General features: G+C 41.1%; 2 protein-coding genes across 6 annotated transcripts in view; one reads left to right on the forward strand and one right to left on the reverse strand.

The window, feature by feature from the left end:
* The window catches only part of majin (membrane anchored junction protein), a gene marked incomplete in the record, with an annotated part of 21,536 nt that extends 12,047 nt beyond the window's left edge, over positions 1-9,489 (forward strand). For 2 of the 5 annotated variants that reach the window (XM_014019037.1, XM_014019036.1), the window contains 3 exon segments: positions 2,529-2,619; positions 6,446-6,510; positions 6,905-7,035. In XM_014019037.1, coding sequence (XP_013874491.1) covers positions 2,529-2,619; positions 6,446-6,510; positions 6,905-6,935 — 187 coding nt within the window. 5 annotated transcript variants of the gene reach the window in all.
* Positions 9,300-11,086, reverse strand: gpha2 (glycoprotein hormone subunit alpha 2). Its single transcript, XM_014019039.1, has 3 exons — positions 10,962-11,086; positions 9,501-9,685; positions 9,300-9,415 (listed from the first exon to the last, which is right to left on the reverse strand). Exons 1-3 carry the CDS (start codon positions 11,068-11,070, stop codon positions 9,311-9,313), a joined length of 399 nt encoding a protein of 132 aa, XP_013874493.1. The 5' UTR covers positions 11,071-11,086; the 3' UTR covers positions 9,300-9,310.
* Between the last annotated feature and the right edge of the window lie 976 nt (positions 11,087-12,062).

The raw sequence follows: 12,062 nt of genomic DNA on the forward strand, positions 1-12,062 counted from the left end.
TTCCTTCCTTCCTTCCTTCCTTCCTTCCTTCCTTCCTTCCTTCCTTCCTTCCTTCCTTCTCCATAGCCACCTCTTCCGGCTTTTCCACACGAATCCGTATGGCATCCTTACCAAATGTCTAAACCACCTCCTCCCCATTGACACTCTCCAGTTCTACCTGGGGTACCTCAGGTGTTCCCAGGCCAAAGAAAATATATAGTCCCTTCAACGAGTCCTTGAACTGCCCAAAGGTGTCTTCCAAGTGGGACATGCCCAGAAAAGTGAGGCATCCATGAGGCTTCCTAATCAAATTCCTGAACCAGAGGTGCAGTGATAAATTGGTCTGATGATTTATCGGCACCAGTTTCCTTAAATTTGGGAGATTGGTTGATACTTGGATAAGATCAGTGGAAAAGGTCGGCTTCTCATCTATCTCCTTAAAGGTCTGAAAATCAGCCACTGTACTTTTTTTTGTTCTGCTGTTAGTCTACTTAATGTCCAGTTATAGTCTACTTAATGTCCAGTTATAGTCTACTTAATGTCCAGTTAAAACAAGTTTGTATTGTTCAATGTTTTTCAATAAAATAAGACTGGAACATTGAAGGTGTACTGTGACCTTTATAGCATCAGAATTGGCAGGTAAGACTTTAAGATCGTTGATCAGCCAGAAAACTTCAGTCGGTGCACTCCTAGCTTGAACCACCTCTGCTGACTCTTATGATGCAGAGGAGCAGGAGCTTTATTCTGAACTCCCCATGGATGACGGAGCGCCTCACCTGTCTAAATTTCAGCTTATTTTGGCTGTTTGTATCCAGGATCTTGTTCTTTCTATCTTGATCCAAAACTCATGACCACAAGCGAGGGTTGGAACGTAGACAGACCAGTACAATCAAGAGGACAAGACCTTGATCCATCCAATCATCTCCTGCTCTGTCCTACCATTGCTCATGAACAAGACTCTGACCCAGAAGGAGCATTCTACCTATTTACCAAGTGAGAACCACGACCTCAGACTGAGGGAAGCTGACTCTCATCTCAGCCGAGTGTGAATTTTAACCTGAAGCAATATGACGGTGTAATTCTTTAAAAAAGAGAGACTACATATCCAGACCTGTCACTATTGAAAAAGTCTCGTCATTATTGGCTCTGTATTGGATTGCAGTGAGGTGTAATGTGCTGACAACAACATGGGTGTATGAAGCTGACATCTGTTTCCTATTTTTCATTTTAACGTCAACAGATTGTGTTTCTGCATCGATGAGCTGCCCGTACCGACTAACAGCATCGTACAGTTTCTCAGAAAGGCACCTGTCTCCGCCCTCAGACATCTATCGTGATGAACGCTTGCTTTTTACACACAAACACGCTCCAGTGGTTCCTGCTGTCATGAAACAGAAGAATCCTTCATTTGTTCTCCAAAAGGGAAATTTGCACGAAATGCACAGAGGCAAACGAAGAGGCAAACGGGCGCCACCTCAATCAGCCTGACTGTCAGGTCGTCTGGGCGTAAATGATTATTTCAAATGTGCGCTCACACATAAAGAAGTTTTTTTTCTTTTCACCCCTCCTGCTTTACTTTGTTTTGAACTTATATAAACTGAAGCTTCTCCTAACCTGTGCACGCTCAGATTCATAAACTGTGTAAACATCCGTTCAAACGGCGGCGCCTGGAGGGGCGGCCGCTTTTCACAGGAAACGATTCCTCAATGATGCTGCACAAAAAACCCAAAGGTTCAAGTTCAGACAACGGTTACAGTGTAACACACACATACAGACACACACAAATGCACTGTCAGTCCAGAGGCTTCCTGTGTGTGTCAACATGATGCCCCAAAGCGACAGATCTTTTACTTTTGTGTTTAACCTGCATGAAATATCAGAACTGAAAATGATGAGTTTCAGGGATCATCCTGGGGTTTTTTGGCTTTTTTTTTTAGTGCTTATAGCTAAAAGCAACTAAAGTTACAGTAGATATTCGATGTTAAACATCGTTTAACACACTGGGACTTTTAATGCAAAATATAATTTTTTAGCCTTTAATACATTTTGTTGTGTACTTGGAGTTTCTAGGAGGCAGAAAAGTTTAGTTTAGTTTCTCTTGGTGTTGCATAGATATCGTTATATTCTGTTTGGGTCGTATTTTTTATATTTTCTATGACGTTTTCTGAGCTATTGTTTCAAATTATTTGCAACAATTTTATATCAGTTTGATGGATGGTGTTATGGTGTTTGTCACAAAGTCTGTCATGATCAGAGGTCTGTAATGGATCCACGTTGAGCAAATGACGATGATATGATGGTTGTTTTCATTTTGCCTTGATGTAATTGAATCATTAATCATTTAATTGATATTGTATATCGATGTATTGTTACACCCTTATTTCAGTATTAGTCATTTTTTGTTCTGTTTTAATTACTTTTATCCTAAATTTTGAGACGAGTTTTATTAACCTCTTGAGCCCCATGCAAAACAGCTTTTTCTGTTTTCTTTTAACTTCTTTTAACTTTGTTTCATGTAACTGGCGATAAAGTTCTGTTCTGTTCTGCAGCAAAGAGGACTTGGATCATCAGCGCTCAGAGGAAGAGGAGGAGGAAGAAGAACAAGAGGAGGTCACTGAAGATCCAATGCTTGCTTATGAGGTGATGCTTTTAACTGATTTTTCTGCTTCAAACCAAAAAAGTCAACCAGTTCATCTTAAAGTGATTTTAATTAATTTAATTCTGATTCTCCATCCTCCTGTTTTCATCGTTTTTTTAATGTGTTTATTAATAGTTACACGCTTTTAGCATCTTCCTCGTCACTGCAGCCCTCAGGCTAACCTTAGCACACAAAGGCAGGATAACAAGGGTGATTATGGGTAATAATGGGAATGAGTAGTTTGTGTTTCTGCTTAACTTTGATTAGCAACGAAGTCCTGAAATTACCTCCTCTGCTGCTGTCGGGTTCATGACTTCCATCTCATCTCATCTTATGTTCTTTCCCTTCATCCTCATGGACTGCTTTCTCTCTGTTATTTTTTATTAACATGTTTCTTGTGGAAAAGATGATGTAAATCATGTTAATCCATGATTTTTTTTTTAGTTCCAGAACAAATCTGAAAGCTTTCAAAGTGATTCAGTTTGAACATTATGTTCTGGACAAAGTGTTCAAGAGAAAACAGTAAACGTGTTTAATAAACTCCTGTTTTTAAAAAGCTTCATGTCTGCAAAATTAACAGAACAAAAATAAACCCAACAATAAAACACAAAACCTCTGTTCTGTGACAGTCATCCATCCATCCATCCATCCATCCATTTTCTTCCGCCTATCCGGGGTCGGGTCGCGGGGGCAGCAGCTTCAGAAGGGAGGCCCAGACCTCCCTCTCCCCAGCCACTTCTTCCAGCTCCTCCGGGGGAACTCCAAGGCGTTCCCAGGCCAGCCGAGAGACATAGTCCCTCCAGCGTGTCCTGGGTCTTCCTCGGGGCCTCCTCCCGGTGGGACGTGCCCGGAATACCTCACCAGGGAGGCGTCCAGGAGGCATCCTTACCAGATGCCCAAGCCACCTCAACTGGCTCCTCTCGACGTGGAGGAGCAGCGGCTCTACTCTGAGTCCCTCCCGGATGACCGAGCTTCTCACCCTACCTCTAAGGGAGAGCCCAGCCACCCTGCGGAGGAAACCCATTTCGGCCGCTTGTATCCGGGACCTCGTTCTTTCGGTCATGACCCAAAGCTCATGACCATAGATGAGGGTAGGAACGTAGATCGACCGGTAAATCGAGAGCTTCGCTTTCTGACTCAGCTCTCTCTTCACCACGACGGACCGGTACAGCTCCCGCTTTACAGCAGACGCTGCGCCAATCCGCCTGTCGATCTCCCGCTCCGTTCTTCCCCCATTCGTGAACAAGATCCCCAGATACTTAAACTCCTCCACTTGAGACAGGGCGACCCCCCTGACCCGGAGAAGGCACTCTGCCCTTTTCCGGCTCAAGACCATGGCCTCGGATTTGGAGGCACTGAGCTTCATCCCGGCCGCTTCGCACTCGGCCGCAAACCGCTCCAGCGAGAGCTGCAGATCTCGTTCCGATGAAGCCAACAGGACCACATCATCCGCAAAAAGCAGAGATGCGATCCTAAGGCCACCAAAACGGATCCCCTCAACACCTCGGCTGCGCCTAGAAATTCTGTCCATGAAAGTAATGAACAGAATCTGTGACAAAGGGCAGCCTTGGCGGAGTCCAACTCTCACCGGAAACGAGCCCGACTTAATGCCGGCAATGCGAACCAGACTCTGACACCGGTCGTACAAGGACCTGACAGCCCGTATCAAGTGGCCCGGTACCCCATACTCCCGGAGAACCCCCCACAAGGCCCCCCTTGGGACACGGTCGAACGCCTTCTCCAAATCCACAAAACACATGTAGACAGGTTGGGCGAACTCCCATGCACCCTCCAGGACCCTGCTGAGGGTGTAGAGCTGGTCCAGTGTTCCACGACCAGGACGAAAACCACACTGCTCTTCCTGAATCCGAGGTTCGACTATCGACGGACCCTCCTCTCCAGGACCCCTGAATAGACCTTACCAGTGACAGTCTGTGACAGTCAGTGGTTTCCAAACTATCTCTGCCAGGCCCCACTTTAGTTTATCAGAAAATATTGGTGCCCTCACAAACTCCCTGTCCCACATCTCCACCCAGTCACACAGATAATTTAACCTTTTTGTTTTTGAAAAAATAAATTAATGATAGTAAACTGAAATAAATGACAGGTTGCAATAAAGACAAATAGAACTTCTTTTAAATAACTAAACAACAAACCACTTTTTTAGTGTCAGTTTACCTGTTTTTACTGACAATATTCACCATCTATCAGTAACTGTTGATCAAATATGACACCTTTATTATTTAACCCTCAGTCTTTGTGTTTATGTTGGAGCCCCAGTGTCCAAGTATTTATTTATTATTACTTTTAATTTAGTCATACCTCCCCCCCAGCAATGGCACTGCCCCCCCCCCCCCACTCCCCAAATTTGGGAACAATTGCTCAATTTTAGGGATTTAATGTTTCACAGTGGTGTCAAACCTGGACCAAGTTGTGACCAAGACCAGAAAAAAAGAAAACCAGTTCTGTAAAAGATGGAGTCTTCTGGACACATGTAGCTAACTTAATATGTAGAGCTAATTTTGACAATCATCACCGAGAAAATAATTTTGCCACAGAGGCAGATAGCGAATGTTTGCTTTCTTCTGGATATTGTTTTACAAACATATTCTTTATGATTTTAGTAGCCAAACTGTATTATTGGAGATTTTGCAGACATCTTCTCCCGCTCCCAGAGAACTACTGCTCACTTTTTTTGGCATGCTGTGTGCAAGTGAACAGGGGTGGGGATGGGTGGCTAACAAAAATACATAAATAGCAAAGAGTCAGTTTTGTATTTGAATCAGTATGTTTTATATTGAATGAAAAACAAGTAAATTCAAAAACATTCAAGCTATTTAGTGATATTTCCAGAGTTGTGGTCTTGAAATAAAATCCCGAGTTCAATGTCGGAGACAGAGACAAGACCAAGACCATCACAAAGTGGTCTTGAGACTGGTCTTAAAATCAAGACCAATCTCAGGTATGACAACACTATATACTAGAGTTTGAAAATACTTATTTAGAAGCTGCAGAGGTGTGTGAAGTACTTGTTGAAAATAACCAAAATGTCTGGTAAAAATGAATTTCACTGATAGGAAAAGTATTTAAAAATCATAAAACTGCTCACAATAATTGGGAAAGTAGAAGTAAAAGCTCAAGTGGGTGTATAAAAAATACTGGTTTTAAAGTTACTTTAAGTATAAAAGTAAAAGTAATGTATAGTAAAGTCATTATTTTTCATTTTTTCATTTCCATTTCTTTTTTATTCCATTCACTCAATAATAAATATAAATAGTTCACATTAACAGCTAACAAACAATCATGAATGAAATGGAGCAGAAAGAAGCAGAAACTATATCTGCCCCCTCAACTCACAAGACTATTACAGACATATTTCAAATACACAATAAATACACAAAGAATACACCAAGAATGCATACTGGTAAAACATGAATGAATGATACTTTATTGATGCCATGAAGTGAAATTACAGAACATCAAAGCATCAGCTTCTTCAGTACCATATAACCTCATCGTGATTATTTGAAATTTATTTTATGCACATTATGCAGAAAGTATTTTAAGTAACAAACTACATTTCTTAGGTTTGTTACTTGACACCTCTGATGTTTTAATCCACCTCAAACTAACCGATCATTTGAAGCCGTTACAGGAGCTACCTGCTACAAGATGTTAGGCTTTCATGATGTTTCCACAGAACTTTAGAGAAAAGAAACTAGAACAAGACGTAATATTTCAGGTTAAGTTAAAGTTTTATTTGTATCTAGTTGGTTGGTTTGTCCTGCTTCACACAGCAGCTTCTTCAGATTTAGATTTCTCCTGCAGCCCGAGACGACCCCTGAAGAGGAGAGGACACCGGAGAGACCGGGGATCCTGAAGCGACTGGCCAGGTTGGTGTAACACACACACACACACACACACACACACACACTGGCCCCTTCTCCCCACAGCGGGGTAACTCTCAGACCCAGCAGGACATCGGTGATGTCATTGTGTGATTGACTTTGAGGCCCCAGAGCAGAAACCAGAGCTGATTTGTAGTGTCGATGTGGAAGAAAGAAGCTGTCAGAGATTACAAAGTGTTGGGGAAATCCACCCATTATACAGACAGATTAACAAGCCTGAGACAAGTCTGCTGTGACAGGTGCCAAACCTTCTCAGGCAGATTCCACTTTGTTGTTCAAAAACCGATGGAGTTCAGCCTCAGCAGCCGCACTGCAGACGTATTCACATGTTTCATTTCTACACTAAAACAGGCTTTTTGTGCCTTTTCTCTCTCCGCAGAAACCTGTTCCCGTTCGTTTTCAAGCCCTGACAGTCGTCAGTGAGGTGAAACGTTAATCTTTGTTTCCTTTTTAGGAAAAGTGTTTCTGTTTTAAAATGAGAAAAAAAAACTTCTTAGTTAAAGTCAGGTTCATGATGACTGATGTATAATTAAAAAAAGAGAAAAAAATCCAGTTTAAAGTTGCAAAATAAAACTTTATCGACAAAGAACTTTATCACAAAGTGTACAGTGCATTATTTTATTATTAATTTAACTGACAAGCCCAACAATCTTACAGAAATAAGTTTTTAACAAAATGTTTCTCAGTTCAGATTCATAATAAATACATTTTTGTACATTCTTTGGTCTTCTGTTTGTGAATAGTGGTTATTTGTAAAGGCTGAAATATCCTGAATCATGATTTTATTTAAAATTGTGGACATTTGGGATATTTTTCTACAACAAAATGACTAAAATGTAATAATATATTTCTGTACAGCTCAGAATCACTTTAAGAAAAATGACTTGTGCTTTAGTCTGTAATAAAGCATCAGTGTTTGCAGTGTGACAGGTGGTATTTACAGATAAACTTAAAAGCTACATAAGAACAAACTCACATTTTTCATTCAGGAAAAACAAAAGGTTAGAAATTTATTAAAATAAAGGTTTTTAACATAGTTTTAGAATCTCAGCTCATTTAAGCAAAAAGCTTTAGAAATTTTATTCATCTTTGGTTTTATTTTGAAACATTAGTGGTGCACCAAACGTTTGCCAACAGCTGCATGTAGGGCAAGCAATTGTGTCATATAATATAATCAGCACTTTGAAAAGAACTGTGGAAAATAATTAGCTTAATATCCCTGATATCAGGTGTTGTTAAGAAGTGTTATTATTTTTTATTTATTTATTTTGTATTTTTATTAGGAGATCTTCAACTCAATGCTTTTTTATTTTACATCAAGTTCAGGTCAGTTTGAGGTCAAATTTGTTTTAGTATTTTAGTATTTATTGGGAGAAAACTTAGGAATTTATTAAACTTTTTGCTTGATTCATGGCTTGGTAGTAGGGGTCTCTGCAGTACATACTGTTCTGTGGATGGAGTTTGCCCTAATTGGTGGAGTTGATGTGTGGGCGGAGTTTGTCCTGACTGTGATTGAAGGAGTTGGCGTGTGGGCGGAGTTTGTCCTAACCTTGATTAAAGTAGTTGGCGTGTGGGCGGAGTTTGTCCTAACCATGATTGACGGAGTTGGTGTGTGGGCGGAGTTTGTCTTAACCGTGATTGAAGGAGTTGGCGTGTGGGTGGAGTTTGTCTTAACCGTGATTGACTGAGTTGGTGTGTGGGCGGAGTTTGTCCTAATTGTGATAGATGGATTTGGTGTGTGGGCAGAGTTTGTCCTAACTGTGATTGACGGAGTTGGTGTGTGGGCGGAGTTTGTCCTAACCGTGATTGACGAGTTGGTGTGTGGGCGGAGTTTGTCCTAATTGTGATAGACGGATTTGGTGTGTGGGCGGAGTTTGTCCTAATNTTGGTGTGTGGGCGGAGTTTGTCCTAATTGTGATAGACGGATTTGGTGTGTGGGCGGAGTTTGTCCTAATCGTGATTGACGGGGTTGGTGTGGGCGGAGTTTGTCCTAATTGTGATAGATGGATTTGGTGTGTGGGCGGACTTTTCTTGTGGGGAAACTTTTAAGACGAAGTTATGATAATAGTAAAATAATATGATTTATTGACTGTATTTGTACAGTTTAAAACAGAATAATGGCTCAAATAAATTTTTTTATGAACTTATAAATATAATTTATAACTTCAAATTTTGTGTCACAAGCACCTTCCTGTCTCAAGTTATGACTAAAATTAATATCTAGAAATATAGGCGCTTCCTGGTCAATTCAATCAAGCTACTTCCTGCTGCCCCCCACCTTCCTTAAACCCAGCCGTCATTCCAACCAATCACGTCTTGGGTAATCTACCCCCACAAAAGTCAAACAGACCAATCAGGTGGGCCAACTCCTCCCACAAAGGAACTCCTACTTGACTGCAGAGACCCCCTTCTCAATAAAACAAATAAAATACAACTTTTTTTTAGTCCTTAGATCTTCCAAACTCACAAGGATGCTTTTTGTTTCTCTTCCCTGTTCTACTGAACCATGGCCCTCATATCCACTGAAACCTGACTTATAAACATGTTTTTCTTTCAGTTGCTCCCTTCTTAAAGATTTGGCAACTTTTACGCTGGATGACCGTCCCGATGCAAACTGGGTTTGAACTTTAGCCTCAGGATCACAAAACCGCAGCCCCTCAAATATTTCTATACAGATTAATAAATTTAACCTTTATGAGAGAAATTAGAATCGCAGGTCTGTTATTAGGGATGAGATAAAGTCCGTTTGTTTTGTCTTATAAACTAACAGGTGATTATTCCGTCATCAGTAGCGGGATTTGCGGCACATGTCGCAGCGACACGCCTTCGCCGTCAGGATCTCGATTTCATCGTGGTGACGACCTCGAGGGCAGTCCAGGCGAACTTTGACCTGAAGCAAACAGATGACCCACAGGAGGTGAACAGAATGTCTGACGCCACGGAGGAGGCTGTTTCCCTCCTGCCGTTCCTCTCACCTTGGCGTCCTTGCTGATGGTGCAGCACCGCGACGCGGAGGTGATGTTGTGCGTGAAGTTGGACGCCACCAGGACCGAGTACCTGGACGGGAAGGCGCTGGACTCGCAGTAACCCACGCAGGCGTAGACCTGGTGCATGCCTTTGCAGGTGCCTCGGCGGTCGCTGCGGATCGTCACGTTGAAGGCTGCGAGGCGAGAGGAAGTGGTTCAGTTATTTTCACAAACATCCAGGTTTACGGCTTCAGTCAAACATGACATCAGGTTTTTTTAACAGGTTGTTATGACTGCTGTGGTGTGTTTGTGTAAATTAGTGTCCAGGTGACCCAGCTGTGATGAGATCGCATGGCATGAAGATGAGCTGCAGAATTGATGACATCATTGTCCCAACTAGCCTCACCTGACCTGCTGTGTCATGATATCCAACCAGTTATTTTGAACATATTTTTTGAGGTGGGTTGACTTTTATTTCAGGACCATCATGTCTGAAACTCTGAAGTACCTCTGAAACTTTGTCTAAACAGGAAATGTCACGTTCCTCGTCTCATTGCTACAGTTGAGCACCACTAACAAACAATAACTCAACTCTATGTGGTAGGGGGGCGTTCCAGGTTAAATCTACAGATTGTAAGTGGGAAATTCCCACTTCCCAGTACAAATGGGTTGCAGCGAACCTAGCTGGCAAAAATGCAGCTAAATGTAGATTTTACATGGCAAATTTCGATGGCTGTTTTTTGAACCCTGATTAGCTCCACCTGGCGGTGGTAAGCTGTCATTACGTGGGTAAAATAACTGCCATGCATTATGGGAGATGTAGTTTGTGGCCGAGCCTAGCTTTAAAGCAGCATTTTCTTGTTTGAAGACAGTAATACAGCTTTGAAGCTCTTGCGGGCCACATTAAATGCTGTGGTGGGCCACATTTGGCCTGTGGACCTTATGTTTGACACATGCACTAGAGCAGGGGTGCCCAAACCAAAATGAAAACCTATCAGATGGCTGTGGGCTAAATACAATAAAATAAGACATGAAATGCAAATACTTTTTAAGTAAAATCCTTTTACTTTTTGTGATTAAGACAGTTGCCAGTGCAGTGGCCCATGTTTTGTTAGTTTTGTTTATTTTTTTATTTTTTGCTCCATGCACTTGGAGAAAAATTGACGTATGGTTGGGCAGCAAAGGTTCATGGGATATTTCATTAATTGATAAAATATAAATGTGTGTGTGCAAATAAATAAGTGTGCTTAAATCTAATCTAACAACAGGTGAGTAATCAAGGCCAAATCAAACAGCTCGGAGGGTCAATTTTGGCCCGTGGGCCCGACTTTGGGCACCTCTTCACTAGAGAGATTATATATCCTCACACGATGGTTGTAGTTTAATGAACTTGTTTACTAGCTGTAGGTTTATTTGTTTGTTTATTCTGTTCTTTCTGCTTCCTTTTATTCAAACTCTGATCAAACTTACGATACAGGTGACATCCTGGCGTCAGGTCGTCGAAGCTCCAGCTGAGAGGAGAGACGAGCAGCAGCAGCGAGGTCAGCAGGCAGATGTGTGAGATTGTGTTCGGCAACATCTGGATGGATCAAATAGAAAGGTGAGGTTCTGCTGGAGCAAAACAAAACATAACAACAAAACATCCAAAAACTTTTGTTTTATTGTAAAAAGACTTTTATTTTGGTAAAAATGTCAGGGTCTTAAAATGCTACTATTTGTTGTCCAGGCTGAGAAGAATGCATGATTTTCTTCTCTGCTCAAGTTTTCCTCTCATATTAACCCCCACCCCCCATCTCACACACACACACATACATTCTCACACACATACACACACACACACACACACACACACACACACACACACACACACACACACGCACACACACACACACACTTTGCTGCGAACATGACAGCACATACCTTCCACACCTTTATGGTATTTAAAGGGCCAGTCCAGATCCTCTAACGTGGGGTTCTGTGGAACTGGTCATGTTTGGAGAATCAGGGTTTAATTCTGACTTGACTCATGAGCCAACAGCTGAACGGAGCAGGACCGAGACCAAAGTGGGTCGCTGACTTCTAGATTTGTGTTAAATATTATGTATTTCTGCAGGAAGTGATCCAGGCTGCACAGGAAATGCTACAGCTAGCTGCTATCAGCAACGAATAACTACACTTTTATTACTTAATTTTTAATTATATTTTATGGTATAATTTATATATTTATACTTATAATTATGATTAGTTTGATGCTACTTAATAATTTGTATATTTTAAAATGTTCTAAATAAACAGTTGATTTAATGATTCACTAAATAAAAGCTCAAACAAAAACTTTAAATCTCACAAATGGATCATGAGTTTATAGATTTCCTAATTTCTAAACATTTTAAATAAAAAAATCTAATATCTAAACAGACTAATGGATTTTTTAATTAACAGTTAATTATATAAAAAAGTTAAACGGGATCTTTAACTCTTGTGTAATTTTTTAAATAGGCCATTAAAATAATCCATTTCACTCAAGGACTTTAAATGACCTGCAGTTTCTTTGTCACGTCTTCTCACAAA

This window comes from Austrofundulus limnaeus, unplaced genomic scaffold (assembly GCF_001266775.1).
Source record: "Austrofundulus limnaeus strain Quisiro unplaced genomic scaffold, Austrofundulus_limnaeus-1.0 Scaffold208, whole genome shotgun sequence".
Lineage (NCBI taxonomy): Eukaryota > Metazoa > Chordata > Actinopteri > Cyprinodontiformes > Rivulidae > Austrofundulus > Austrofundulus limnaeus.

Bases quoted from the DNA above. Each gene is read 5' to 3' on its own strand.
- gpha2 (XM_014019039.1), bottom strand. From the start codon at position 11,070: ATGTTGCCGAACACAATCTCACACATCTGCCTGCTGACCTCGCTGCTG. The intron at 9,686-10,961 runs GTAAGTTTGATC...CTCGCCTCGCAG, and splicing joins GCCAGGATGTCACCTGTATC to CCTTCAACGTGACGATCCGC. The intron at 9,416-9,500 runs GTGAGAGGAACG...TGTTTGCTTCAG, and splicing joins CCATCAGCAAGGACGCCAAG to GTCAAAGTTCGCCTGGACTG.